We start from the raw sequence: 24,648 nt of genomic DNA, 5'->3' as shown, positions 1-24,648 counted from the left end.
ATTAAAATATTAAGTAAAAAATTAAATAGACTAAAAGAAAGGAAAAGGTTATTCCAGGAAGAAGGAACAGCATGAACTACTACACCCACCTTTCACCAATTTACCTTAATGCAGGCAACAGTCAACATTTTACCCAGCTGAAGATTTCCTAAATGTATATTTCACCTTTAAAAAGTTGAGTTTCCACAGGACTCCACATGTAGGATTTGGAGTGTGTAAACTCAATCATTACCAGTACCAATAAAACCAAACATAATAGCTACAAAAATAATTTATAGCTAAAAAAGGAATCAAGTATAATTTAACCACATACCATTTTAAGTTGGAGTTTATGAAACTCAATTTGAAAAGTACTTTAATAAAAGTGAAGTGAATAAAAATAACTTTAAAACAGTCACACAACCAAGAAAGACTATATAAGCTAAGACAAAAACAGGAAAAAAGGAATTTTAGGCCAAAAAAATTGCAACAAAGGCAGTTATTAGACTAAATCTGATACGTTTATACCAAATTCTGAAAGTGTGACATGATGAGTCATGCTCTGCATGCGTGTGTGCTAAGTCACTTCAGTCGTGTCCAACTCTTTTCGACCCTGTGGACTGTAGCACGCCAGGCTCCTCTGTCCACGGGATTCTCCAGGCAAGAGAACTGGAATACTGGAGGGGTTGCCATGCCCTCCTCCAGTGGATCTTCCTGACTCAGGGATCAAACCCACATCTCTAATGTCTTCTGCATTGGCAGGCGAGTCCTTTACCACCAGTGCCACCTGGGAAGTCATGCTTTAGATCAATGACAAATAAAAGCTATTGGTGTAATAACCTGTAGGCTCACAAATGTTTTGTAAAAGGGTTAGAGAGTAAATATTATAAGTTGTGGGCCACATGGTCTCTTCCAAAACTAGTAACTCAGCAGCTGTAGCATGAAAATAGCTATAAACATACTTAAATGAACTGGGGTGGCAGGGGTCTAATAAAGCTTTATTTACAAAAACAGGTAGCTGGCTCATGACCACAGTTTGCCAACCCCTGTTCTAGAGTTTCCAAAGTGACTTCTCAGTATTTTATCAAGACAGCTTTACTTCCTTTCAAACTCTTTCACATAAACTGTATTAGTGTTTCATAAAATCTTCTAAAGACACATAAGAAAACAAAGCAGATATTCTTTTGTTTTACAGATAAAGAAACTGAAGCTAAAGGGACTGAGTGACTTGCCCAAAGGAGCTGCCAGAAGAACTGAGACTAAAAACCACACCTTTGTTGTTTTCACAACTCTTACCCATCACCTTCTGTACCCAATTATGCAATGCCCCAGCTGAAAGAGTTCAATCATTTTTAGAATCCTCTGTAGAATCCCTGGGCTCTCTATAGCTGACTCATCATCCTCATGATAGATTTCAAGAACATCTATTTAAAAGTCTATCTAAATTATTTACTTATATTCCGAAGCCAAATCACTCTCAGATCCCTTCTCTCTTTAGGATATTTCTGTCTTATTGCATTTAAGTAATCTTATTCATAAGCCTCCTGAAACGCCACTTCATCTACAAACAGCCAGTCAGGAAAAAGAAAAAGTACTCCTTCTTAAGGGGTTGTAAACTCTTTTGATCACTTAATAAGAGTATGTGTACTCAGTAATACAAATGAGGTGAAAGGCCTGGTGCTTTCCTTTTGCAAAGCTTACAACCTAACTGATACATATGAGAGGCACAAATACAAAACTAAGGAGCAACTCCATGTAACTTGGATCAAATATAAGAAACTTGAAATAAATGAGCAAATTTATAGGACACGTCATAAAATAATACCTTTGTACTACAGAAGTCAAAGACAATGCCCTGCAGTTTTCATAATGAAAGTTTAATAAATACTAAATCACTACAGACATCTCTTTGACATGGTAATTATGCAGTACAAAAGATAAAACTGTATCATATTTTTTCAATTTTTTTTTTTAGGGGAGTAAGAAGGGTTTCTCTTATTCTAGTTGTTGCCAGGAAAGAGCAGCTTTCTTATTGTACCAAGTTGGTACAATAACTATCAAAGATGGGAAAAATATAGACAGTCCTTGTTCTGCACAGTAGTACAGAACTGGAAAAGTGATCCCATCCCAAGATGAAACCATGCAAAGTGATCCTAATAGTTAATGAGAAAATGTAAGACTGTCTGTGATCTTTTAGAAAACTGTCAAAACATTAAAAACCCTGATGCACAGGAAAAAACCCTAAAGGCACAGGAAAATGAAAGAAGTAAATAAAACTAGTATTTATTTAGTATGCTGTGTTTTTTATAGTGCACCAATTAAAACATTAGGAACATGGAGAATCGAAGGACTTTATTTGTAAAACTCAAGCACAATTTAAACAGTGCTTGCTTTCTTGACATATAACTTACAAGCAAGCATCTTTCCTGAACCTTGGCAAACTGTCATACTCCTTTCTAAGTTTGGATCAACTTCAAACATGTTACTTGCACTTTCAAGGTCAGAAATATCCCTGTTCCTTTAATGAGATATTTTTGCCAGCATCATTCCCTCCAGGATAACTTTATCATTTTCAACACAACTAGTTCACTCACGTGTGTGGAAGAGTTTGCCTTTACTAAGTTCCTATGGCTGCATTTCTGAAGTCCCTCAATCTGGTAGTGTCGAGTCTCCCAGTTATATCTTCTAAAATTCCACTGCATTTTATTCAAATTTCACTTCCAGCACTATCACTTTTTGTTTCTTTGCTACACTTTCATCTTTCTTGGCTAATTCCCCCTTTCAATAATCCAGTTTCACAAATGTTACATGGGTTTATCTATGGATACAAGGAAGCAACAATGCTTTGCTGTCTGTGAGTGAACAACATAACGGCTGCATAAGGACCATTCGGAGAAGGCAACGGCACCCCACTCCAGTACTCCTGCCTGGAGAATCCCATGGATGGAGGAGCCTGGTGGGCTGCAGTCCATGGGGTAGCTGAGGGTCGCACACGACTGAGCGACTTCACTTTCACTTTTCATTTTCATGTACTGGAGAAGGAAATGGCAACCCACTCCAGTGTTCTTGCCTGGAGAATCCCAGGGACGGCGGAGCCTGGTGGGCTGCAATCTATGGGGTCACACAGAGTCGGACACGACTGAAGTGACTTAGCAGCAAGGACCATTCACTGACAAGACACTGAAAGGAGTGGCATGATTGGTCACTGATTATGATGTGTGTCTGCTGTCACATAATCACTGAAGAACTTGCATTATTTAACTGAAATTCATGCAGATTTGACCCATGCAAAGTGAGAACTGCCTGTACACAGAACTGCGTGAAGACACTGGAGGGCAATCAATTGTAGGCAAGGTTAAGGAACTATGATCTCTAAGAGACAGAGAACACAGCAGTAAGGTGCAGACTGCCCTCAGCTTTTCCCTGGAGTGTATTTTCTAAATCCCAGCCAGGAGAGGGAGAATCTGAGCACAAGGCAAGGCTTACTGTTCTGAGAAAGCAGAGACTAGAGTCTGTGCCCCTACGCAAGTGGAGGTATTTTGGTACATTCAGAGGCTATTCAGTTGCAGTTCCAGAAAGATCATGACTATAAGTAAGGCCACTTTTTCCAGAAGCTAAAGACAGGAAGTTTATCCTGTTTTATGTCATGCACAAAGGAAGCTGTCTAATGCTAGGAAATTCAGGAAGAGAGGATGCTAGACGAGTACAAGCTAAGTAAGGGATGACCAAAAGTAGCTTCTTTGTGAAATTTTGTGCACAGAGGCTGCAATTTAAACTTGTACCACCAACCCTAAGATGTACCAACTACTCAAAGGATACAGTTACTTCATACTTCATAAAGTGGTATTGTGAAATTAAACACTGCTATATTTACCATTTTGTAAACCCATCCAGAGTTGCTTGTGATCTTTTTTCTGCATTTCATTGATTACTTGACTTTTGTGCTTTAGGGCATCAGCTTCTTTCACACAAGACATAAAATGAGCTTCAATTACATCCTTAGATGGACAGTGTAGAAGGTCCTTTTCTGGAAAACTCTATCAAAAGGAAAAAAAACACATATTAAACAGGTATGCACATTACAAAATTAGTGCCTCAAGAACTGTTATCTCCCACAATTTTTCAATATTTTAAGCAAACCACCTCATACCTTCACAATAGACATTTTGACTTAACTCCAAATATTTTAAAAGTTAACTTAAAAATCTTTAGCTATCTGGCATAGTCTGACTTTCTCTAATCCCTGTGTGATATGGTATGAATTTATACAACTCGAAAAAAGAAATGAAAGAGTAATTCTAAAAATACTGGGATGGCCAAAAACTTGGTTCAGTTTCCCTGCCCTGAACGAACTTTTTGGCCAACCCAACAACTTTTTGACCGACCGTACCAAGTACTAACAAGAATGAGGATGGAAAAGCAAAATGGTACAACCACTTTGGAAAACAGGCTGGTAGTTTCTTTAAAAAAGCAAACAAACATTTATCATCTGATATTCTGTAACTAGTATTTACTTAAGAGCAATAAAAGCATGTGTCCACACAAAGAATTGTATATGAATGTTCATAGCAGCTTTATTTGCAGCAGTAAGAACACAGGAAACAACCCAAATGTCAACAGGTAAACAAATATATAAACTGTGGTATAAACTTATCAAAGTGTGCACTTTTAACATGTATAATTTGCTTTACGTCAATTAGAGCTTAACAAAGCTGTTAAAATGTAAGGTCGAATTGCTAAATTTACATTCTTTACCTTCACTGAATCTTTTAGGCAGTTGAGGCAAGGATAACTGGACAAATAGCATTTATGTAAATGAGATGACTAATGCACTTTTCACCAAAAAAAAAAAGAAAGATATTAACAATAACAGCTAACTCTAATATAGAACACTTAGTATGTGACACTGTACCAAGACTTTTAATACGGATTATATAATTTTCATAAAAACTCTTGAGGTAAACATTACTGTTATTGCTATTTTACAGATTAAAAATATATATAAATAAAGCTCTGGGAGTAAATACAATTGCACAGCTTGCAAGTGGTGGAGCTAGGGTTAGTCTGACTCAACAGTCCCAGCTTTTAAACCACTATGCAATACCACTTCCTCCCTAAGACCTAAATACGTATTTAATGATTATATTCAAACATTATCTTACCAAAAAAAGATATTGTTCTATAAGTCCTTTAATAAAAATTGAGTCAAATAATAATGGCAGAAAATAGCACTTAGTTACAGCCTACTCAAGCTATTACCTACTCAATTACCCAAGTCACAGATAGCTCCTAAATGACAAGGAAATTTACCACAGATACCTTCCTACCAAAAGAAAAGGCACTTGATTACCTATAGCTATCTCCTAAATCACATTTTTAAAATACAAATAATCAGTCACATTTCCCTCTATTCTCACAGAGTTCAGGCCCACAGCTTCTGCTGAGTAAAACATGAGCCACTATATAACTACCCATTAGAGCAGAAGGAAACAGCTGAGACCACCAAATTGTCTCTCTTGTACAAAAGGATTCCAGATTCACGGTGCTCTTGAACTAGAAGCCCATGAAGAATTAAGATGGATGCTTTCAGACACAGGCACACAAAGGCAAAGAGGAGGAGAAAATATAAAATTTCGTAACAATGAGAAGGCAAAAGAGTATGAGTGACAGACAAAACTAAAAGATGAGAGAGATATGGGCAACAGAGCGAGTGTCCATGCCTCAAGCAACTTCACAGTCAGCTATATTTGCTTTCTATTAGCTAGCCTGAAGGGATTTACCCTGGCTTTTGGACCAGGACAAAGAATTGACTGCATATCATATCAATTCTATTACAGTCAAATGAACAAGCAGTATGATAATTATTGTTATTTAAAAAAAAATTTAGTTTTGTTATGCTTGATCTATAAAATTAGATGGGCTTTATTCAGATATTATACAGTTCACTGTGCTGCTAATTATCCACTCTGGTTATGAATGTGTGGCAGAAAATATAAAAGTTCATACTCCAAAAAAAGACTGTTTTCATGTAGTCTGAATTATGACCTGAAAAGTTCAAGTGTTAGTCGCTCAGTTGTGTCCAACTCTCTGTGACCCCATGGGCTATAGTTCACCAGGCTCCTCTGTCCATGAAATTCTCCAAGCAAGAATACTGGAGTGGGTTGTCATTTCTTCCTCCAGGGGAACTACCCAACCCAGGGATTGAACCCAGGTCTCATGCATTACAGGCAGATTCTTTACCATTTGAGCCACCAGGGGAAGACCTAGTTGAGCTCAAAAACTGTTAGAATTTCTTAAAATTGTATGCAACCTGATGATAAAAAAAAAAAGGAGTTAGATCTCTCAAACCACCAGTTTGAGAAATCAGGAGGAAAAAAAAATCCCACCATTTTTTATTGCTGCATCAGCATAGGCTGCTAATTCCTTCAATGGCTCTTACAACCAGAACGGTACTGAGGTTTTGCTTTTCCCAGACTTCCATTGCTTTGCGGGTTTCTAAACTTCTAATGCTGACACCTATAACCGATAGCTGACAATTCCAAATAATCAGTCTTCATAGTAAAAGAGGGGGGTCTGTCAAGAGAGTGCATATTTGTACACCTACCCTTCCACAGAGAATGCCCTACATCTCTATGTAGGAGAAAGGTGGACTCTAGTGAACTCAGGGGAAGCACGAGAGCAGAAACAGCCTGCTATGCTTAGGTAGCTGTAGCAGCTGAATTAACAGTTGCCACGAATACAGCATCAAAGGTCTCGGCCAAACCCCACACAGATCCTTCTTATGAAATGCTCTTCTTCCCATGATGAGCTTGGGCTGGGGTGGGAAATCTTCTTTTTGAAAGCTTCACAATAAAATTACAAGCAGAATCTCTATTTGTTACATTACATTTCCAAATCTCTTCTTACATACATTATCTTGTCAGTCCAAACAAATTCTTGCAAATAAAGGCAGCAACTTCAACACCATGTTTTACTTGCTTTCATTAACCTTCCAAGTCAGAATCCTGATAAACTATATCTAATTTCACTTTTACCCTGAAAGGTTCCATTTACTTATGTAATATTACCTGTGTCCTTTAGATAAAATATTAATCCACGTAGCCTGGAATATGTCCAGACACATTAGAAATAACCAAATAATACTAAATGAAACACTAAATTGAAACTACTTACAAAGTAAGTGGGGGGGAGGGAGAGTCCATTCAATCTATTAATAATAGTATCATAAGCTCTATTATGATAATAGAGCAAAACAAAAAATCATTTTCCATGTAATGCTGAGCCCTCCTCCTCCCTGTTTCCCACCAGCCATCAAGTTCTGTTCAATCTCCACCCTAAATAAATCTGAGAGTTTTGATGAAAATGGGTACTGAATTTTGTCAAAAGCTTTTTTTGCATCTGTTCATCACATCATGATTTCTCTACTTTTTCTGCTAATGTGTTGAATTTACAACAATTCACTGACAATGAAAGTAGAGTCACTCTTGTATTTGTGGGAAATTATAACATGGTCACGGTGTATTATCCTTTTTCACGTTGCTGGATTTGATTTGCTTATATTTTTCTGAGTGTCTGCATCTAAGCTCATCAGAAATGTTGGTCTGCAATTTTCCTTTAATATCTTTTCTACGGCCTGTAAAACAAGTTAGGAATTATTCTCTTCCCTTCTATTTCTGGAAAAAGTCTAAAGACTGATATTGTTTAATTCCTTAAATATTTGCTAGAATTTACCATGCATGAAAACTAGGCAAGGAATTTTACTGTGTGAGAACGTTTCTTTTAAATTACAAATTCAACCTTTATATATATATATATTTAGGGGCTATTTATATCTGCTACTTTTTTACTGAATTTATCCATTTATCAAATTTACTGGCATAAAGTTGTTCATAATATTTCTTACTATCCTATTAATACTTAACAGGATGTAGTATTTTTCATTCCTGATATCAGAAATTGTGTTTTTATACTATACAAAGTTTTTCAATTCCCTCTAAGCACCGCTTTAGGTGACTCTCACCAACTTTAATATGTTGTGTTTCCACTATCATTCAGTTTGAAATACTTTAAAACCTCCCTTGTGATTTCTTCTTTGCTGTTGTTCAGTTGTTGTGTCAGACACTCTGCAACACTACGGATTGTTAGCACGCCAGGCTTCCCTGTCCTTCACTATCTCTCAGAGTTTGCTCAAATTCATGTCCATTGAGCCAGTGATGCCATCTAACTATCTCATCCTCTGCTGCCCTTTTCTCCTTTGCCTTAGATCTTTCCCAGCATCAGGGTCTTTAGCAATGAGTCGGCTCTTCATATCAGGTGGCCAAAATATTGGAACTTCAGCTTCCACGTGAGTTCTTCCAATGAATATTCAGGAAAGATTTCCTTTAGGATTGACTGGTTTGATCTCCTTGCTTCCAAGAGACTCTCAAGAGTCTTCTCTAGCACCACAGTTCGAAATCATCCATTATTTGGTGCTCAGCCTTCTTTATGGTCCAGCACTCACATCCACACTTGACTACTGGAAAACCCATAGCTTTGACTATATGGACCTTTGTTGGCAAAGTAGTGTCTCTGCTTTTGAATATGCTGTATAGCTTTGTCATAGCTTTCCTTCCAAGGAGCAAGTGTCCTTTAATTTCATGGTTGCAGTCACCATCATCAGTGATTTTGGAGCCCAAGAAAATAAAATCTGTCACTGCTTCTACTTTTTCTCCTTCTATTTGCCACAAAGTGATGGCACAGGATGTCGTGATCTTAACTCAACTGTTCCATGTGAAGTTCTAACTGTTGCTTCTTAACTTGCATACAGGTTTCTCAGGAGACAGGTATGGTGGTCTGGTAGTCCCATCTCTTTAAGAATTTTCCATTTTGTTGTGATTCACACAGTCAAAGGTTTTAGCTTAGTCAATGAAGCAGATGTTTTTCTGGAATCCCCTTGCTTTCTCTATGATCCAATGAACGTTGGCAATTTGATCTCTGGTTCCTCTGCCTTTTCTAAACCCAGCTTGTACATGTGGAAGTTCTTGGTTCACATACTGTTGAAGTTTAATTTAAAGGATTTTGAGCATAATCTTACTAGCATGAGAAATGAGCACAACTGTATGGTAGCCTGAACATTCTTTGACATTGCTCTTCTTCGGGATTGAAATAAAACTGAATTTTTCCAGTCCCATGGCCACTGCTGGGTTTTCCAAATTTGCTGACATATTGAATGTAGCACTTCAATAGCATTATCTTTTAGGATTTTAAATAGCTCAGCTGAAATTTCATTATTTCCACTAACTTTGTTGGTACTTAATGCTTCCTAAGGCCCACTTGACTTTACACTCCAGGATGTCTGGCTCTAGGTGAGTGACCACACCATCATGGTTATCTGGGTCATTAAGACCTTTTTTGTATAGTTCATCTGTGTATTCTTGCTACTACTTCCTAATATCTTCTGCTTCTATTAGGTCCTTACTGTTTCTGTCCTTTATCATGCCCATCCTTGCATGAAATGTTCCCTTGATCTTTCCAACTTTCTTGAAGAGATCTCTAGTCTTTCCCATTCTACTGCTTTCCTCTAATTCTTTGCATTGTTCATTTAAGAAAGCCTTCTTATCTCTCCCTGCAATTCTCTGGAACTCTGCATTCAGTTCAGTATATCCTTCCCTTTCTCCCTTGCTTTTCACTTTTCTGCTTTCCTCAGCTATTTGTAAAGATTTCCTAGATGATCATTTTGCCTCTTGCATTTCTTTTTATTTGGGACCCACAAGTAAATAAGTGAGGATTTTGCAGACTCATCCTTTAGACAAATGTGGTCACCTATTTTACTTACACATATTATTAACCCTTCCTTAAAATTATATTGGCGGTGGTGGTTTAGTCACCAAGTCCTGTCTGGCTCTTTGCGACCCCATTGACTGTAGCCCGCCAGGCTCCTCTGTCCATGGGATTTCCCAGGCAAGAATACTAGAGTGAGTTGCCATTTCCTTCCCCAGGGGGTCTTCCTGACCCAGGGACTGAACCCACATCTCCTGCACTGCAGGCAGTTTCTTTACTGCTGAACCACCAGTGAAGCCCAAAATATACTATTATCACCTTAAACTGTCATTTCTCTTTTAAAGAAAAGGTCATCTTTTCTATTTATAATTTATTTACCATTTCCAATGCTCTTCATTCTTGCCCATAGCTTCTTTCAGTGGTTTAACGTATCATTCCATTTTCCTTCATTCTCCACTATTTGATGAAAAGTCAGCCATCGTTTACCTACTGTTCTCTTTTATGTGTCATTTTTTGGTGGCTGCTTTCAAGATTTTCTGTTTATAACTGGCTTTCAAAGATTATAATGTGCCTAGGTGTATTTTTCTATATAGTTATTTGCTTTAGATTTGCTGAGCTTCTCTGATACATAGACTTGTGTTTTCTCCTCCAAATTTGGAAAATTACTAACCATTGTATCTTTTTACAAAAAAAAAAAAACCAAAAACTGAGATATAATTCATATACAACTCATTTTAAATTGACCATTTTGAAGACTAGAACCCAGTAGTTTTTAGTATGCAATTTACTATAACATTAACATGGTATCTGAAACCACATCAATAAACATTCGACCTCTGTTACATTAAAATTACTGATGCTAATCATGTACTTTGAATGAATCTTTTACACATGCATAATTTTACAACATCATGCACTGCTTATTTGGAATATATTTGTTTACTAAGTTAAGGGTAAATGTTCTCCAAATGTTTTCACATTACCCTATATAAAATCTCTTAAAATCTGACATGATGGTAAACCAATCATAAAGATTCTATGCCTTTCCTATCATTATTACAATCCATCAACTAATTCATTCAATAATTACAGACGGCCTAGAATCCAATGCCAGCTAGGTACCATAAAATGTGTGTGAGTGTCTTTTGTGTCTTTCACTCATATATCTCAGGCTCCTAGAACACTGCTTGGCTGGTCCACAGTAGACTGAGTATTTGTTGAATGAATAAATAAACAGGTAGATATGATGTATCTTAACCTAGATTTCAAAGTTTTTTAGTGTATGACACACACACACACACACACACACACACATAATCTAACTACCAGAATTACTTTGCAACATAATGGGAAAGATCTGCTAGGCAACATGGAACCTCTACACTTATTATGCTTGAAGCAGTTTTATGTTCATACTATCCTGAACATGAATTATTATACATACAGGCAGACTTGGCTTTTCATAGTAACTGAAACTCATGCATACCAGAACCATGTCCTCCCTCTGTATGGTTTCATAGTAACTAACGTCTGTGGGAACATGGTGCTATTTAAAGCATTTTAGTCCAAATATTAGGGAAATAAATGTCAACGAACCACAAATTCAATTTTAGAAAAATGGGAAGGAAAGCAACTTAGAAAGATATGGAAAGCCTCTGGGCACTCACTTTGAGTAAGTGTCCCTGCTAAGTCACTTCAGTCATGTCCGACTCTGTGCGACCCCATAGACGGCAGCCCACCAGGCTCCCCTGTTCCTGGGATTCTCCAGGCAAGAACACTGGAGTGGGTTGCCATTTCCTTCTCCAATGCATGAAAGTGAAAAAATAAAGTGAAGTCACTCAATCATGTCCAATTCCTGGCGACCCCATGTACTGCAGCCCACCAGGCCCCTCCGTCCATGGGATTTGCCAGGCAAGTGTCCCTAATGCAAAGCAAATCAGACTTCTAAATGACTTTTCAAACTCTTAACATGTTTCGCTCCCACTATATCTCACATTTGAGAAGGGGTCCAGTCCTTCAGCAGTACTTGTGAACTGCTTATGTGGTGGGGCATGGAGAATCAGGGTGGTTAGACAGAAAGAGAGATGAGATTTTTATAAAATACTGAGACAAAATTAGGTTACAATAAAACTAGCCTGGAATCTTGAAAAACCACAGGAACTAATATTTCTCAAAACAGACTTATATCAAGTCTTTGGCTTTCTGTCTCCTAACACTTCTCTTCATTCCATCAAAACAGCCTTAGAGTTACTCATTGTTAGGTTGCCTCCTTCCCCATTCTCATGCCTACATGCACTCTGGATTTTGCTGTCCCTATTTGAGATTTTTTTAATGAAAATAATTCCAAAATATTTAATTTCAAACATGGAGTGTCTAGCTCCAATAAAGAACAGGCACTCATACATTAAATGTTTAAATGGTTGTGCCAAAAGTAAAAAAGAAATTGAAGGACATCTTACACATAAACACAAATGGTAGTTTAGCAAATAAAAGTATCATGGGAAAGCATAACAACTTAAAATTCTACTCTAAGGCTATTTATTAAGTTTATTAATTTATTAAGAGACAAATGGAATATGCTATATAGACTATACCTTAAAATGTACTGTGATGTTCCAAGGAAGAGCTGAACTTGATGCAAGAAGATCAAATAGCAAACCAATTGGATAATGCCTAAAAATTAAAGAGTACATTATAAGAAAAAATAAATATTTAAAGTTAAACTACAAATGCAAAATAAATTTCAAGTACATTTTAACATCAAGTATTAGGGGACTTTAACCACAAATCACAGGAAGGTGATATTTTACAGTTACTTGCTTGGGCTAGTATGGCAAGTTTTCAGGCATCAGGGTTTTATTCCCCACTAGCCATTTCATTCCCCAGGGAATTTTCAATATACATAATGAAACTGTACTAAGAAACGTTTTATCAGGCATGAGCACTGTTATGTCACAGTATTGCAACACTTAATTATCGTATTAGTATTCATTTTGGAGGATGAGCTTTTTTTTAAAACAACTTAAATTTTACAATTTTAAGAACTGAGAAGAGTACCTAAAGGGGCATGAAATCACTTATTTTGTACTTATTACTATTAACATTACAGCATATAAATTTCTAATCTTCTCTTTATGCAAATAATTCTAAATATAGATTAGGCTTATCCTTTACAAACTGTTATAACCTGTTTTATTTTATGTACCAATATGTCAATATTTTCTAAAGTCACTGAATATTCTTTTATAACCTAAATCTAAAGTTTAAAAAAAAAAAAAATTAGCGACTTCTAAATAAGAGAACATTTCCTAATATAATCATTACTCACAGGGAAGCAAATTATTTACAATACAGATCTTGCAGACTTCAAAGAACAAACCTTATTTTTTACACCCTTTTAAAGAATCTAAAGTAACTTAATTATCAAAATTAAATAATCCCCCCAGCAAAGGCCAATAGAGGACTGCTTGGTTTTATGCACAGTCTTATTCTTTCCTCCATAATATATTAGTGAATTACTCCTAGGTTTAAGAGTGGAAAACTTTGAAAATACATCAGTTTATTTCAAAATGAGTGACCCAAATATATTACCTGACCAAAATTCAAATATTAACTAACAGTATTTATGTTTGCCTACTATACAAACAAAATTATAATCTACATAATGTAATTGTGGAAAAATCATCAGTCATTAGAGATCATATTTTTATTTAAAATGCATTCAGGATGAATGCCTTGCTTGTAAAATAAAACAGTGAGTAGTTTTAGTCATGTATGTGTTATATCTCTTTATAAAACCCTCAAACTTTTAACTGAATGTCAGTAACTAACACAAATCTTTCAAAACTAGAAATGAATATTATTTTGGATTAACTAAATTACAGCATACTTTCTTTAGTAAATTCTGAAATCAGGAAAAAATCCAGCCTCAGTTAAAAACTGAAATAAAAACAGTAATTTAAAAAATACTGCACTATAAACAAGTTATAGATCCTAAACATTTCTTGTCCTTCTCTCTGACCTCTTAAAATTGTACAAGCTCTATGTAACGCCATACATTTTCACAAAATAGACCTTTTTTAAGTCTTCACGTCCCTCTGAGGTATCTGCAATCAGATTAAAAATGAATGTGGGTACTTAAACTAAAAGAGCATACTGTCTTCCCAACTATATGGGCCTCCCCAGTGGCTCAACTGTAAAGGATCCACCTGCAACACGGTAGACACAAGGGATGATTTGATCCCTAGGTCGGTAAGATCCCTTGGAGGAGAGCATGGCAACCCACTCCAGTATTCTTGCCAGGAAAATCCGATGGACAGAGGAGCCTGGCGGGCTACAGTCCATGAGGTCACAAAGAGTTGGACATGACTGAAGCGGGTGAGCATGCACACATCCACATAGTTAACCTATTGGGTAGATTCACCAATAAGCCCATAAAATGACTAACAATTCAGTGTTGTACACATACACAAATTCTTAGGTTAAATCAAATATTATTTTAAAACAATCTATAATACCATATAAAAATCAAGTATAATTTTAAAAATAAGTATTTGAGTCAGAATACAAGTTATATGTATTAAGATTCAATGATCAATTATTTTTTACCCTCAATATTAAAAAAAACAAACCTGTAAGTGCACAGAATCTCAAACAGGGTAGATGAGAGCTACTGAATGCATAAATCAAGATCCACAGAATAGTTAACCCTTGTTATACCAATAAAAATCCAATGGGCCCAATATTAGATTGTGAACTTCTTTTCTGTGCAGTTATAACTATTTTAAGATTAATATTTTATAACTTTCTTTCTTAAAAGTCTTCCAAAAATCACAATGAAAACTCACTTAAAAAAAAAAGGAATAAGATTAGCAATTGCCATATGAATTCACTGGACCTTTTTATAAATCTAAGATATACTGTGACATCTTGATGATCTTATTTTTTTCCTCCATCTTGAAAAATTTTGCTACTTCATTCCAGGAATTATTTCATCATTATCAATTATTCCTAACTGGAAAAAAAGATTGATAAGATTAGTAAGAATGGAAGAATAATGTTATACCTAGAAGAAAGATATAATAATTATCCTTCTTCCATTTTCTTACTTTGTCACCTAAAACATTATATCGTATTTCAACAAAGTATAAAATAAGGATGCAGACCTCATCTTTGGAGTCTGCTTTCAGCTCTCATTAACACAGGTGAAAATTCAAAATGTTTTATTTTCCACCTATATTGACAGAGAAAGACTTCACAATTAGATAAATCAGAAGAGTTTTGCAAAGAGACACAAACCAGTACTTTAGATTTTAATGACATTGGTAAAATGATCATTTAAGTAAAATCTCAGACTATGAGTCTTTAGATGATATCCTTTCAATGAATTTTATAAAACTCAAGAACTAATGAATGAACAGTGTATTTCTAAGGACATATGGCATTCTTATCCACATAATCAAAGAAAGTATTTCTTCATATAGTATTTTATGAGTAGAACCTAAACTATTTCATTTTTGAAAAAGCAAGAGTGTCAGTATTCTTATCTTTAATGCTATATGTACACTGCAATTTTCTTGACAGTTCAGTTCAGTTCAGTTCAGTCGCTCAGTCCAACTCTTTGTGACCCCATGAACTGCAGCACGCCAGGCCTCCCTGTCCATCACCAACTCCCGGAGTCCACCCAAACCCATATCCATTGAGTCGGTGATGCCATCCAACCATCTCATCCTCTGTCGTCCCCTTCTCCTCCTGCCCTGACAGAAAGTGGGCAAATGTTAAAGGCAGATTTGTAAACAAAGATGACTGGAAGGAATTAGATGATGTAGAAATTAAAAAGAACTGGACTGAATGTTTACTCATATAAAAAAGAAATTATTTTACAATATAATCATGATATAAGGCTTTAATAATTTTGCAAAGCACTGCTGTTAAGTGCACAATGAGCCAGAAGTAATGATAAGCTAGAACCTCACAGAGGTCTATTTGAATGTTTGATAACTAATGAGCAGTTATTTGCATTGAGGATACTGTCCATTTTTGATATATATAGATTCAAAACCAGCGAAAACATGGAGCAAAAATTTGAATTTCTGTATTTAAATGCTTAGTAAAATTTCTAATAAAGTTATTATACACCATTCCTTTATTCTTCTCTATATTATTTATAAAGTGACTTAAATATACATATATACACACACATACATTTTAAAGTTTACTGGTCTCAGTAAATGATGATGATTTTTCCTGATATACTAAGGATTAGGATGGAAATTTAAGTATGATACTTTTAAAATATATTAAAATTTAAAACATGTAAAATATTACCAAAAAGCATTCTAAATAAAATAATATCTAATAGTTAACCTGTAACAAACATTAAAAATAAAACTAAGCCAGAAAAATACAGGAGTAAAATAACTATTTACTTATATATATTGTCAAAGTATACAGATCATATGTGGATCATCAATGCAGTTGTTTATGTCAGAATGATTTTGATGCAAGTATACTAACTCCAAACAAATACACCACCTGAATTAACTGGTTCCAAGATTCCTTATTTCTGGTGAATCTATTAATATGCAAGAAAATCTAAAAAACAGAACTGGGTAACAGTTAAAGTACTGGCTTAGTCTTACACTATAATCTGATTTATGTCAAAAATTTCAAAAGTAGTAATTTGCACAATTCTTCTAAATGGATAGTCTATATAGTTTTGTTGCTGCTGCTAAGTCGCTTCAGTCGTGTCTGACTCTGTGCGACCCCATAGACGGCAGCCCACCAGGCTCCCTCATCCCCGGGATTCTCCAGGCAAGAACACTGGAGTGGGTTGCCATTTCCTTCTCCAATGCGTGAAAGTGAAGTTGCTCAGTCGTGTCCGACTCCTAGCGACCCCATGGACTGCAGCCTACCAGGCTCCTCCGTCCATGGGATTTTCCAGGCTCCTAACCTATAATACAGAAACCACATAAGCCATAACTATGAGTAAATTGTAATGTAGCCTTTTGGCTGTTACATTGCTACTCCTGCCAGTTTAACCTAAATTAAATAGAAAAGGAAATAGTGAGGACTTGAACCTGAATATACCCAGAAGACACAACCAGGAGAGGTTCAATCTACTGTGCAGTAAAAACTGACTGCACCAGAATAGTGTTACACCTACTTTCACATTTTATTCTTTTTTTTCTTCCTTAAATTGCTCTAGCCTTTTCTAAATTCAATCCTCAAAATGAATTAACAATTTTTCTGCATAAGTTGTTGCTTCTTTACCCTTTTATTACTGGTAAAACACATGAACATATTGTACATGGTATAGCAGTAACAGGTATTCTCTGAGGTCAGCCAAGGGTGCTCATTCTAGTCTAAACATCTGAATTAGATAGCAAACCAGTATTTTAAGACTAGCATTGAAAGGAATGTTCCCTACATTCTAGAGAACTATTGTCCCACTCCATTTCATTTAAATAAATGCATTCTATTCATAAATTTGCTACATTAGTGATTCACTGAAAACAGGATTACATTTTAATAAATAAAAAAAGGTTTAACTCAAATGCAAACCAAAGTAATTTAATGAATACAATCTATTTTGCCTTTCTCTGTGGTACAAACACAATTACAGCCTAGCACTGTGTGTCTCAGCTTTCTAAGTCTATTCTTTTGCATGAAAAAGAAAAGAAATAACCAACTAAAGGGATATTACATGTGTAAAATGCTAATAAGTAAGCCATATTTCAAAAATCTAGTTTACAGAATAATTTATAAAATTCTAAAAATTCACCACCTTAGAAAAATGACTAGATTTAAGAGAAGGGCCTGGACAGTATTTACAATTAAGCTGTAAAAGTTATTTTGTTAAAATTCACTTTTGAAATCACATAGATACAGTATTAAATTCTGAGTCAATGGATATAGTATGTCTACAACCTCAGATCTACATCAGTATTTGTTGCTTTTCTTTAAATTCAAAAGGTAGTTTCAACAACTTATTTCCAACAGTCAGTCTTGAAAATAAGTCAGTTTATACAAAACATTAATATCCCAGTAGAGACATGTTTTACAGTTGACAGAGAACTTTTTCTAAATTTTGTACCTAGAGGCCTAAGATCTAACTAGCATTAGGATATACTAACAAAGTATTCTTTAAAGAACCAAGATCTTTTCTCTTAAAATAAGCCTAATATAAAAGTAACAAATTTGAACACGAGTTACGGTAACAAGAACCTGTGTCTGACTCTTGTAAGAAACTCTCTCTTAAAGTGTAATGTTAGAGCACCCTCTGCTGACTAATAAACTCAAATACTCTTAAGAAAGTGATCCTTAATTTAAGATCAGCTTTTTTCATTTCCCATATAATTTTTAAACATTAAAGACATAAAGAATGTAGAGGATAAAGCACTAAACAGATAAAGCCTCCTTGGCACCTCTTTACAAATGGACAATATATTAAGTATTCAGTATATGCATACCACTGTTCTTAAATATTTTTCTATTCTAATACGGACAATTTAAAATGTAATTAGAACATACAGAATCAGAGAAAACAACAACTAACAGAATTATCACCACATATAGCAAAAAGATCCCTGAACTGAGAGCCTCAATATATGGTCCTACTTGCTCATTTGAGTAAGTTATTTTATTTATTTGAGTCTCAGTTTTATCAATAAAAAACTTATTTAGATTCATTTATTCATTCAACAAACATTTACTTAGCACCTCTTCTGAGCCACTGCTTAAGCTACAAAGCACCTGCTCAAGCACCTCACACAGATGATTAAATATCTGCAAAATAATTAATATAAATAGGAGAGAGGGTTATTATAGAGAGAAAGAATATCAATTTATACTTTCTTCCTTCTTTTAGGAATTGTCTAAACTGGTATTCGTTTAGAATTTGAATTTACTTAAAACTCCAAAGAATTAAGCATAAGGCAGATATCATCCTCCTCCTCAAATAAATGTTCCTCTAGTCTTTTTTTGATAAATTTTAATAATTTTATTTATTTATTTTTGGCTGTCGTGGGTCTTCATTGCTGCATGGGCTTTTCTCTAGTTGTGACAAGAGAGGGCTACTCTTCATTGCAGTACTCGGGATTTTCATTGCGGTAGCTTCTCTCATTGCAGAGCATACGGTCTAGGATGTGCAGGCTGGGAGCAGTTGAGGCTCCCAGGTGCTAGATCACAGGATCAATAGTTGTAGAGCACAGGCTTAGCTGCTCTGCACCATGTGGTATCTTCCCAGATCAGGGACTGAACCTGTGTCTCCTGCACTGGCAGGCCGACTCTCCACCACTGAGCCACCAGGGAAGTCCTCCTCTACTCTTTAGTCATCATTATGGTCTCAAAAGTCCAAGTCTTATAAACCTTCAGTGGGAGCAGCTTCTGTACAATGATTATCCTATCCTATGAAGCCCATTGCTTAAACGCTAGGTAGATATTGACAGCCTATTTCCAGGAAAATAACTCTTATCACATAGGAGAAAACTGCTATGGTTCGGAGCAAAAAGAGAAAAGGTCAGAACTTAGTCCAGAGGCTTTGGATTACATTCATGCCTCAGTAAATTATTCATTTCTCAAATACACAGAGTACCTAACAATACTAAAGGAAACGTATCAAAAGCAGTTAAAGGGCTTCCCTGGTGGCTCAGTGGTAAAGAATCCAGCTGCCAATGTAGGAGACATGGATGTGATCCCTGATCTGGAAAGATCCTACATGCTGCGGGGCAACTAAGCCCATAAGGCACAACTATTGAGCCTGTGCTCTTGAACCCAGAAGCTGCAACTACTGAGCCCATGTGTTGCAATTACTGAAGCCCACGTGCCCTACAGACAGTGCTCAGCAACGAAAAAAGGCCACAGCAATAAGACTGTACACAGCAATGAGAGAGTAGCCCCAGCTCTTACAATGACAGAAAAGCCCACATAGCAATGAAGACGCAGCACAGCCAAAACAAATAAATAAAACTATAAAAAAAATTTTTAAATAGCCATTAAATGAGTGCACAAGACATAGCTATGAAACTGATATCATACATAAAAAGTTAACACCCCCAAAACTAAAATGAAGACAATGTGAACACAACTGCATTCACATAAGCTCTCTAAAAGGAAAAATAACTTTGCTCTTTAATAAAAGATTTTCAGAAAGGATAAATAATGACAAAGTAGGAACACATATCTTGAAGACAACGTAACAGGGAGAAATGGGACCAAATGTCATTTACTGATATCATATATAGAATACAAACCTACAAAAGACAAATCACATCAAATACAAAAATAATCACCACACAAGATGAATTAAAATAGCAGCTCAAAGATGAAGACGTAATAACCATTTACTATAAAAGCTGAGTTGAAGTTTCTCATCTCTTCCAAAGTTTCTCAATTGGAGGTGGTTTTGCATCCCATGCCCTGCAACATTTTTATTATCAATACTGGCAATAGAAGGTAGGGGCCAGGGCTGCTGCTAAAAATACTGCAACATACACAGTAGCCCTTCCACAACAAAGAATTACCTGGCTTCAAACGTTAATACAGCCCTTGTTGAGAAACCATGCTTTACAATGATAAAACTAAAAAGCCCACTGTCAGTCACATCAGTTCTTCTTATGGTAATCGGTAACTGTAGCCTGCCAGGCTCCTCTGGCCATGGGATTTCCCAGGCAAGAATACTGGAGTGGGTTGCCATTTCCTTCTCCAAATTGACAACTAATGCACATTAAGCAATACAATTTCAATATCCAACTATAATATAGATAGAACTGTCAAGAACATAGATATATCCTATTGCTACTCACCCACAATCTTTCCCCCTCCTTCCTTTCCCTCTACTCTCCTGATCCTTGCTGCTCTTATACTTCTTTTAAGCCACCTTCCCATTCCAAAACCTCCAATTCTTCTGAGAAATAAAAAGAAAACAGAAAACATTGACTTATCTATGCTGCCTGAGGTCTAGAATTATTCAAGAGTCATGAGTCTGATAATGTGATTATGAAGATCCGTATTCTGTTTTGATTAAAAAATGAACATTATACCAAAAAAAAAAAAGGTTAGTGACATGACCCATGACTGAATACAAGATATTACCTTGTATGTTTCTGAATCATTAAGATAAATCTAACTACTCTTGGGAATTAATCAGCACAAGGTGAGTTCCAAAAGTTCACTCCTTATTTCTAAATGATCCTTGGATTCAAGACAGTTGTACTTATTACATATCTACTAGCTTTCTTTTATTTGCTTTAAGCCTCTTTTAAAACTCTTCATTTTTTACTATTCCCAGATTCAGACAGCAAATCCATTATTAAACTATTTATATTCTTCGTATTTCACTTAAAGCTTGACTCAGTCTGTACCTTTTTCATTTAACTACACCTATATGGAACCATTTCAACACCTATATCTCAGCATATCTTGGGTCATTTTATTCTTCTTCCTGTAACTTCTTCAATTTCCTTAAATATTTTTGGAAGTACAATGACCAAAGCTCCCGGTAACAGAGGAAGCACAAAATTACATCATCTGTAGATAGATAAGCCCAGATTTGGGATTTATTTTCAGTATGTTTCTGAAAAAGGATATTTATTTTAAATGTTTCTGAAAAAAATAGTACTCTGATATATCATCAAAATTATTTTTCACATAAAAAGGAAATCAATATACTTTAACTACTAGACCACAGCTAAGCAACATAGCACAGTGGTCAACTGTATGTGGCAATCAGTTTGAAAGATGCCCCTCCAGGTATCATGTGTATATAAATATCTGTTTATAAAGATTTTAGAGACAGAAACAAAACTGAATAGTATCACAGAGTGACTTATTCATATTTTAAATATATGTTAAAAAAATAACCAAATATACTATTACCATGTCATATAAAAAAATCTATTGATGAAAATATATAAATCTGTCCCAGGCATCCAAATAGAAGGCAGAAATATTTCCAATAAAATATTTTAGCATTGATTTAAAATCCACTGTATTATAGAGCTAGACTAGTGATTTCTTGCACACAACTCATAAAAAACTGCTTCAAGGCACTATATCTTCTTAAAGCTATCATATACTCAATGCTTAATAATGCAGAAAAATTCACTCACCATTTCAGTGGTGTGCCTTCATATTCAAACCATATCTCACTAATGTCCTCTTGTCTCATAACCTTCTGAAAGTGCTTTTTCACTTTGTCAGTTACCAACGTCAAATAACTTACTCTTGGCAAAAGCAACTGAAATGAAAATTTATAAAACCATATTTATTTACTATTTTTTTAAAAAGAAATACACTAATAGGCTTTTAAACTACATTTTGAATATTCTGAAAAACAGCCATGTTTTTTTGCATTATTTTGAATATTATAACAAAGCAAACTGTTTTTTATAGAAAATCAAAGGCTAAAGGTTAAGATGACTTAAAATTTCTTATGAGGTCATTACTTGATGTATAGCTTATAGGGTAAATGCCTAGAATAAACAAGTCTATGTGTAATCCTTCTGTAAAAGTTTTTTTCCAAATAAAAATACAACGCAATCAGAAGCCATACTATTTAGCATACTTATTAGTTCTATAAAATTTAACTTGAAAATTATTTAATATGATTCACCTGAGTTAATTCCACTCTGGGAAGATAATCACCTCAGTGTAATGTACACTTTGACTTATCAATCAAGAGTTCTCAGTTAATCCATCATATTTTGATAATCTACTGTGTACTGACTCAGTTGTGTGAAGAACACCAAGGCAAGGACATAATCTATCCTCATCTACAAGGCTAAAATAAAGTGGAGGTTAAAAAGAAAAAACTCTTAAAAAGTACTTACAAAACTACTTCATGGCAGCAACAGAAAGGCCTTTAAAGGTCAGCTAGAAGATTTCATTTGATAAACAATGAAGCCCACTATGATACCACAAATAAAATGATATGATGAGAAATAGTGAAAAAAGTGAAAGTGTCAGCTGCTTAGTCATGTCTGACTCTGCAACCCCATGGACTGTAGCCCACCAGGCTTCTCTGTCCATAGAATTCTTCAGGCAAGAATACTGGAGTGGGTAGCCATTCCCTTCTCCAGGGGATTTTCCTGACCCAGGGATCAAATTCACATTGCCCACATGCAGGCAGATTCTTAACCATCTGAGCCAGCAGGGAAACCCCAAAGAGAAACAGTACTTGAGGGTTATTCTAACCATTGTATATAAAAGACTGCAATAAGATTCTAGACAGGAGATCTATTAAGGAAATACTACATGAGATGAGAAAGAAGGAATGGAAAAGTAGGGGAGGCCTGGAAATTAGAACAAATTTTGGTGATAACTAATGAAGAAATCTGAAGGAGGTAAGACATGTTAGATGACTAACTTTTGAGCTACACATTCACATCTTTAAATGCAATAAAGCACAAGCTTAGAATATAATACTGATGAACTGGGGTCCTGCTAGTGTCAGTCAACACTAATCTGTCCTTATGGAGGCTGGACCTACTTGAGCTTTGCAGAGAGAAAAGTCTGGAAAGGAACACTGAGGATGGTATAGTAAGGACTGGAAGTATGAAGGCCATCAGTATTATTCCCCCCAGGAAAGGAGCCCAGAAAGAAAACATAAGAGAGCAATGATTTATTTAAAGAACCTACAAGTAGATTAAAGGAGGAACTTGGCAAAAATTCATGTATTCTCCTTTGTAGGAGAAGCTCTAGCCATTTCTTGCTTTCCTAAGGTTCTGTTTTCTTTTGGTGGTAAAATGGTTTGTTACTCTCTTTCAGCTGCTTCTGTGAATGGAACTCTGTATCACTTTTCATGTTGCTTATTCAAAGTTATGTTTTTTTGATCAGTGAATCAAATAGAATTATGTACTGGGCTGGGGACTATATACAAAGAGAAATATTCTAGTTCAGGGATCGATACTTAATCAATGAAGATAGAGGTGACAGGCTCCAGTTAGGTAAGAGAACATTACAGTGGTCCTAGGGGCTACAAGGTAAAGGATGTGAGTGGTAGCTGGAATGTTCCAGTATGGAAAAAAGGTGCTCATATTAGGAATAAGCTGTAGGATAGTAGTGTGAATTGAACAGAACATAAGTTCCACTTTTTAAAAGATTTTTAAATTTTTTGGTCATGCCACACAGCAAGTGCAATCTTAGCTACCTGACCAGGGAGGGATCAAACCCACGCCTTGGTTTGGAAAAATGGAGTCTTAACCCCTGGACCGCCAGGGAAGTCCCAGAAGCTCTTCTTTTATTATATAATGAAACAACTAAAATGTGATTAGAGAAGAAAAGAAAAAGGAAACTAAAAGTTACTAAGTATAAGGAAAAGCACTAGTTGTTTTACAGGAAGTATTATTATCACTTCTATTTTACATACAGCTTTAATATTAGTAACTTGTCAAAACCATATTCTATTAAAGAAATCACAAAGAAAAATTCATTAGTGTCACAAATGACAGAATCAAGTACAGATATAACATGGACAGTCTCTAAGAAATTAAAATATCATGGTAAATTAGCCATTTTTAAAAAATAAATAAATATAATCTATTCGTACAACAGTTCTGTATTATTAAGTCTAGGACTTTAACCAGTTTGTTGGGCATTACATAGTTATCTACTCTGTAGAGAATGATATTCACCTACGGAGATCCTAAGAAGGAAGATAAATCAGGAAAAAATGAGTGTGGGTATCAGCTCTTGATTTTGGAAAGACCTATACTACATGTACAAGGTTCAACTGCTGCTGCTAAGTCACTTCAGTCGTGTCTGACTCTGTGTGATCCTGTAGACGGCAGCCCACCAGGCTCCCCTGTCCCTGGGATTCTCCAGGCAAGAACACTGGAGTGGGTTGCCATTTCCTTCTCCAATGCATGAAAGTGAAAAGTGAAAGTGAAGTTGCTCAGTCGTGTCCGACTC

General features: G+C 35.6%; 1 protein-coding gene across 5 annotated transcripts in view; it reads right to left on the bottom strand.

Moving 5' to 3' along the window:
* Positions 1-24,648, bottom strand: part of ATG5 (autophagy related 5) — a 112,958-nt gene that overhangs the window by 70,726 nt on the left and 17,584 nt on the right. For 4 of the 5 annotated variants that reach the window (XM_055535310.1, XM_055535311.1, XM_055535309.1 and 1 more), the window contains 3 exons: positions 21,849-21,976; positions 12,333-12,411; positions 3,854-4,016 (listed from right to left, as the gene is read on the bottom strand). In XM_055535310.1, coding sequence (XP_055391285.1) covers positions 3,854-4,016; positions 12,333-12,411; positions 21,849-21,976 — 370 coding nt within the window. The remainder of the gene's footprint in view (positions 1-3,853; positions 4,017-12,332; positions 12,412-21,848; positions 21,977-24,648) is intronic. The other variant, XM_055535312.1, reaches the window with a different exon arrangement.

Source organism: Bubalus kerabau, chromosome 9 (genome assembly GCF_029407905.1).
Source record: "Bubalus kerabau isolate K-KA32 ecotype Philippines breed swamp buffalo chromosome 9, PCC_UOA_SB_1v2, whole genome shotgun sequence".
Lineage (NCBI taxonomy): Eukaryota > Metazoa > Chordata > Mammalia > Artiodactyla > Bovidae > Bubalus > Bubalus kerabau.
This window is presented reverse-complemented; position numbering and strand designations above follow the sequence as displayed.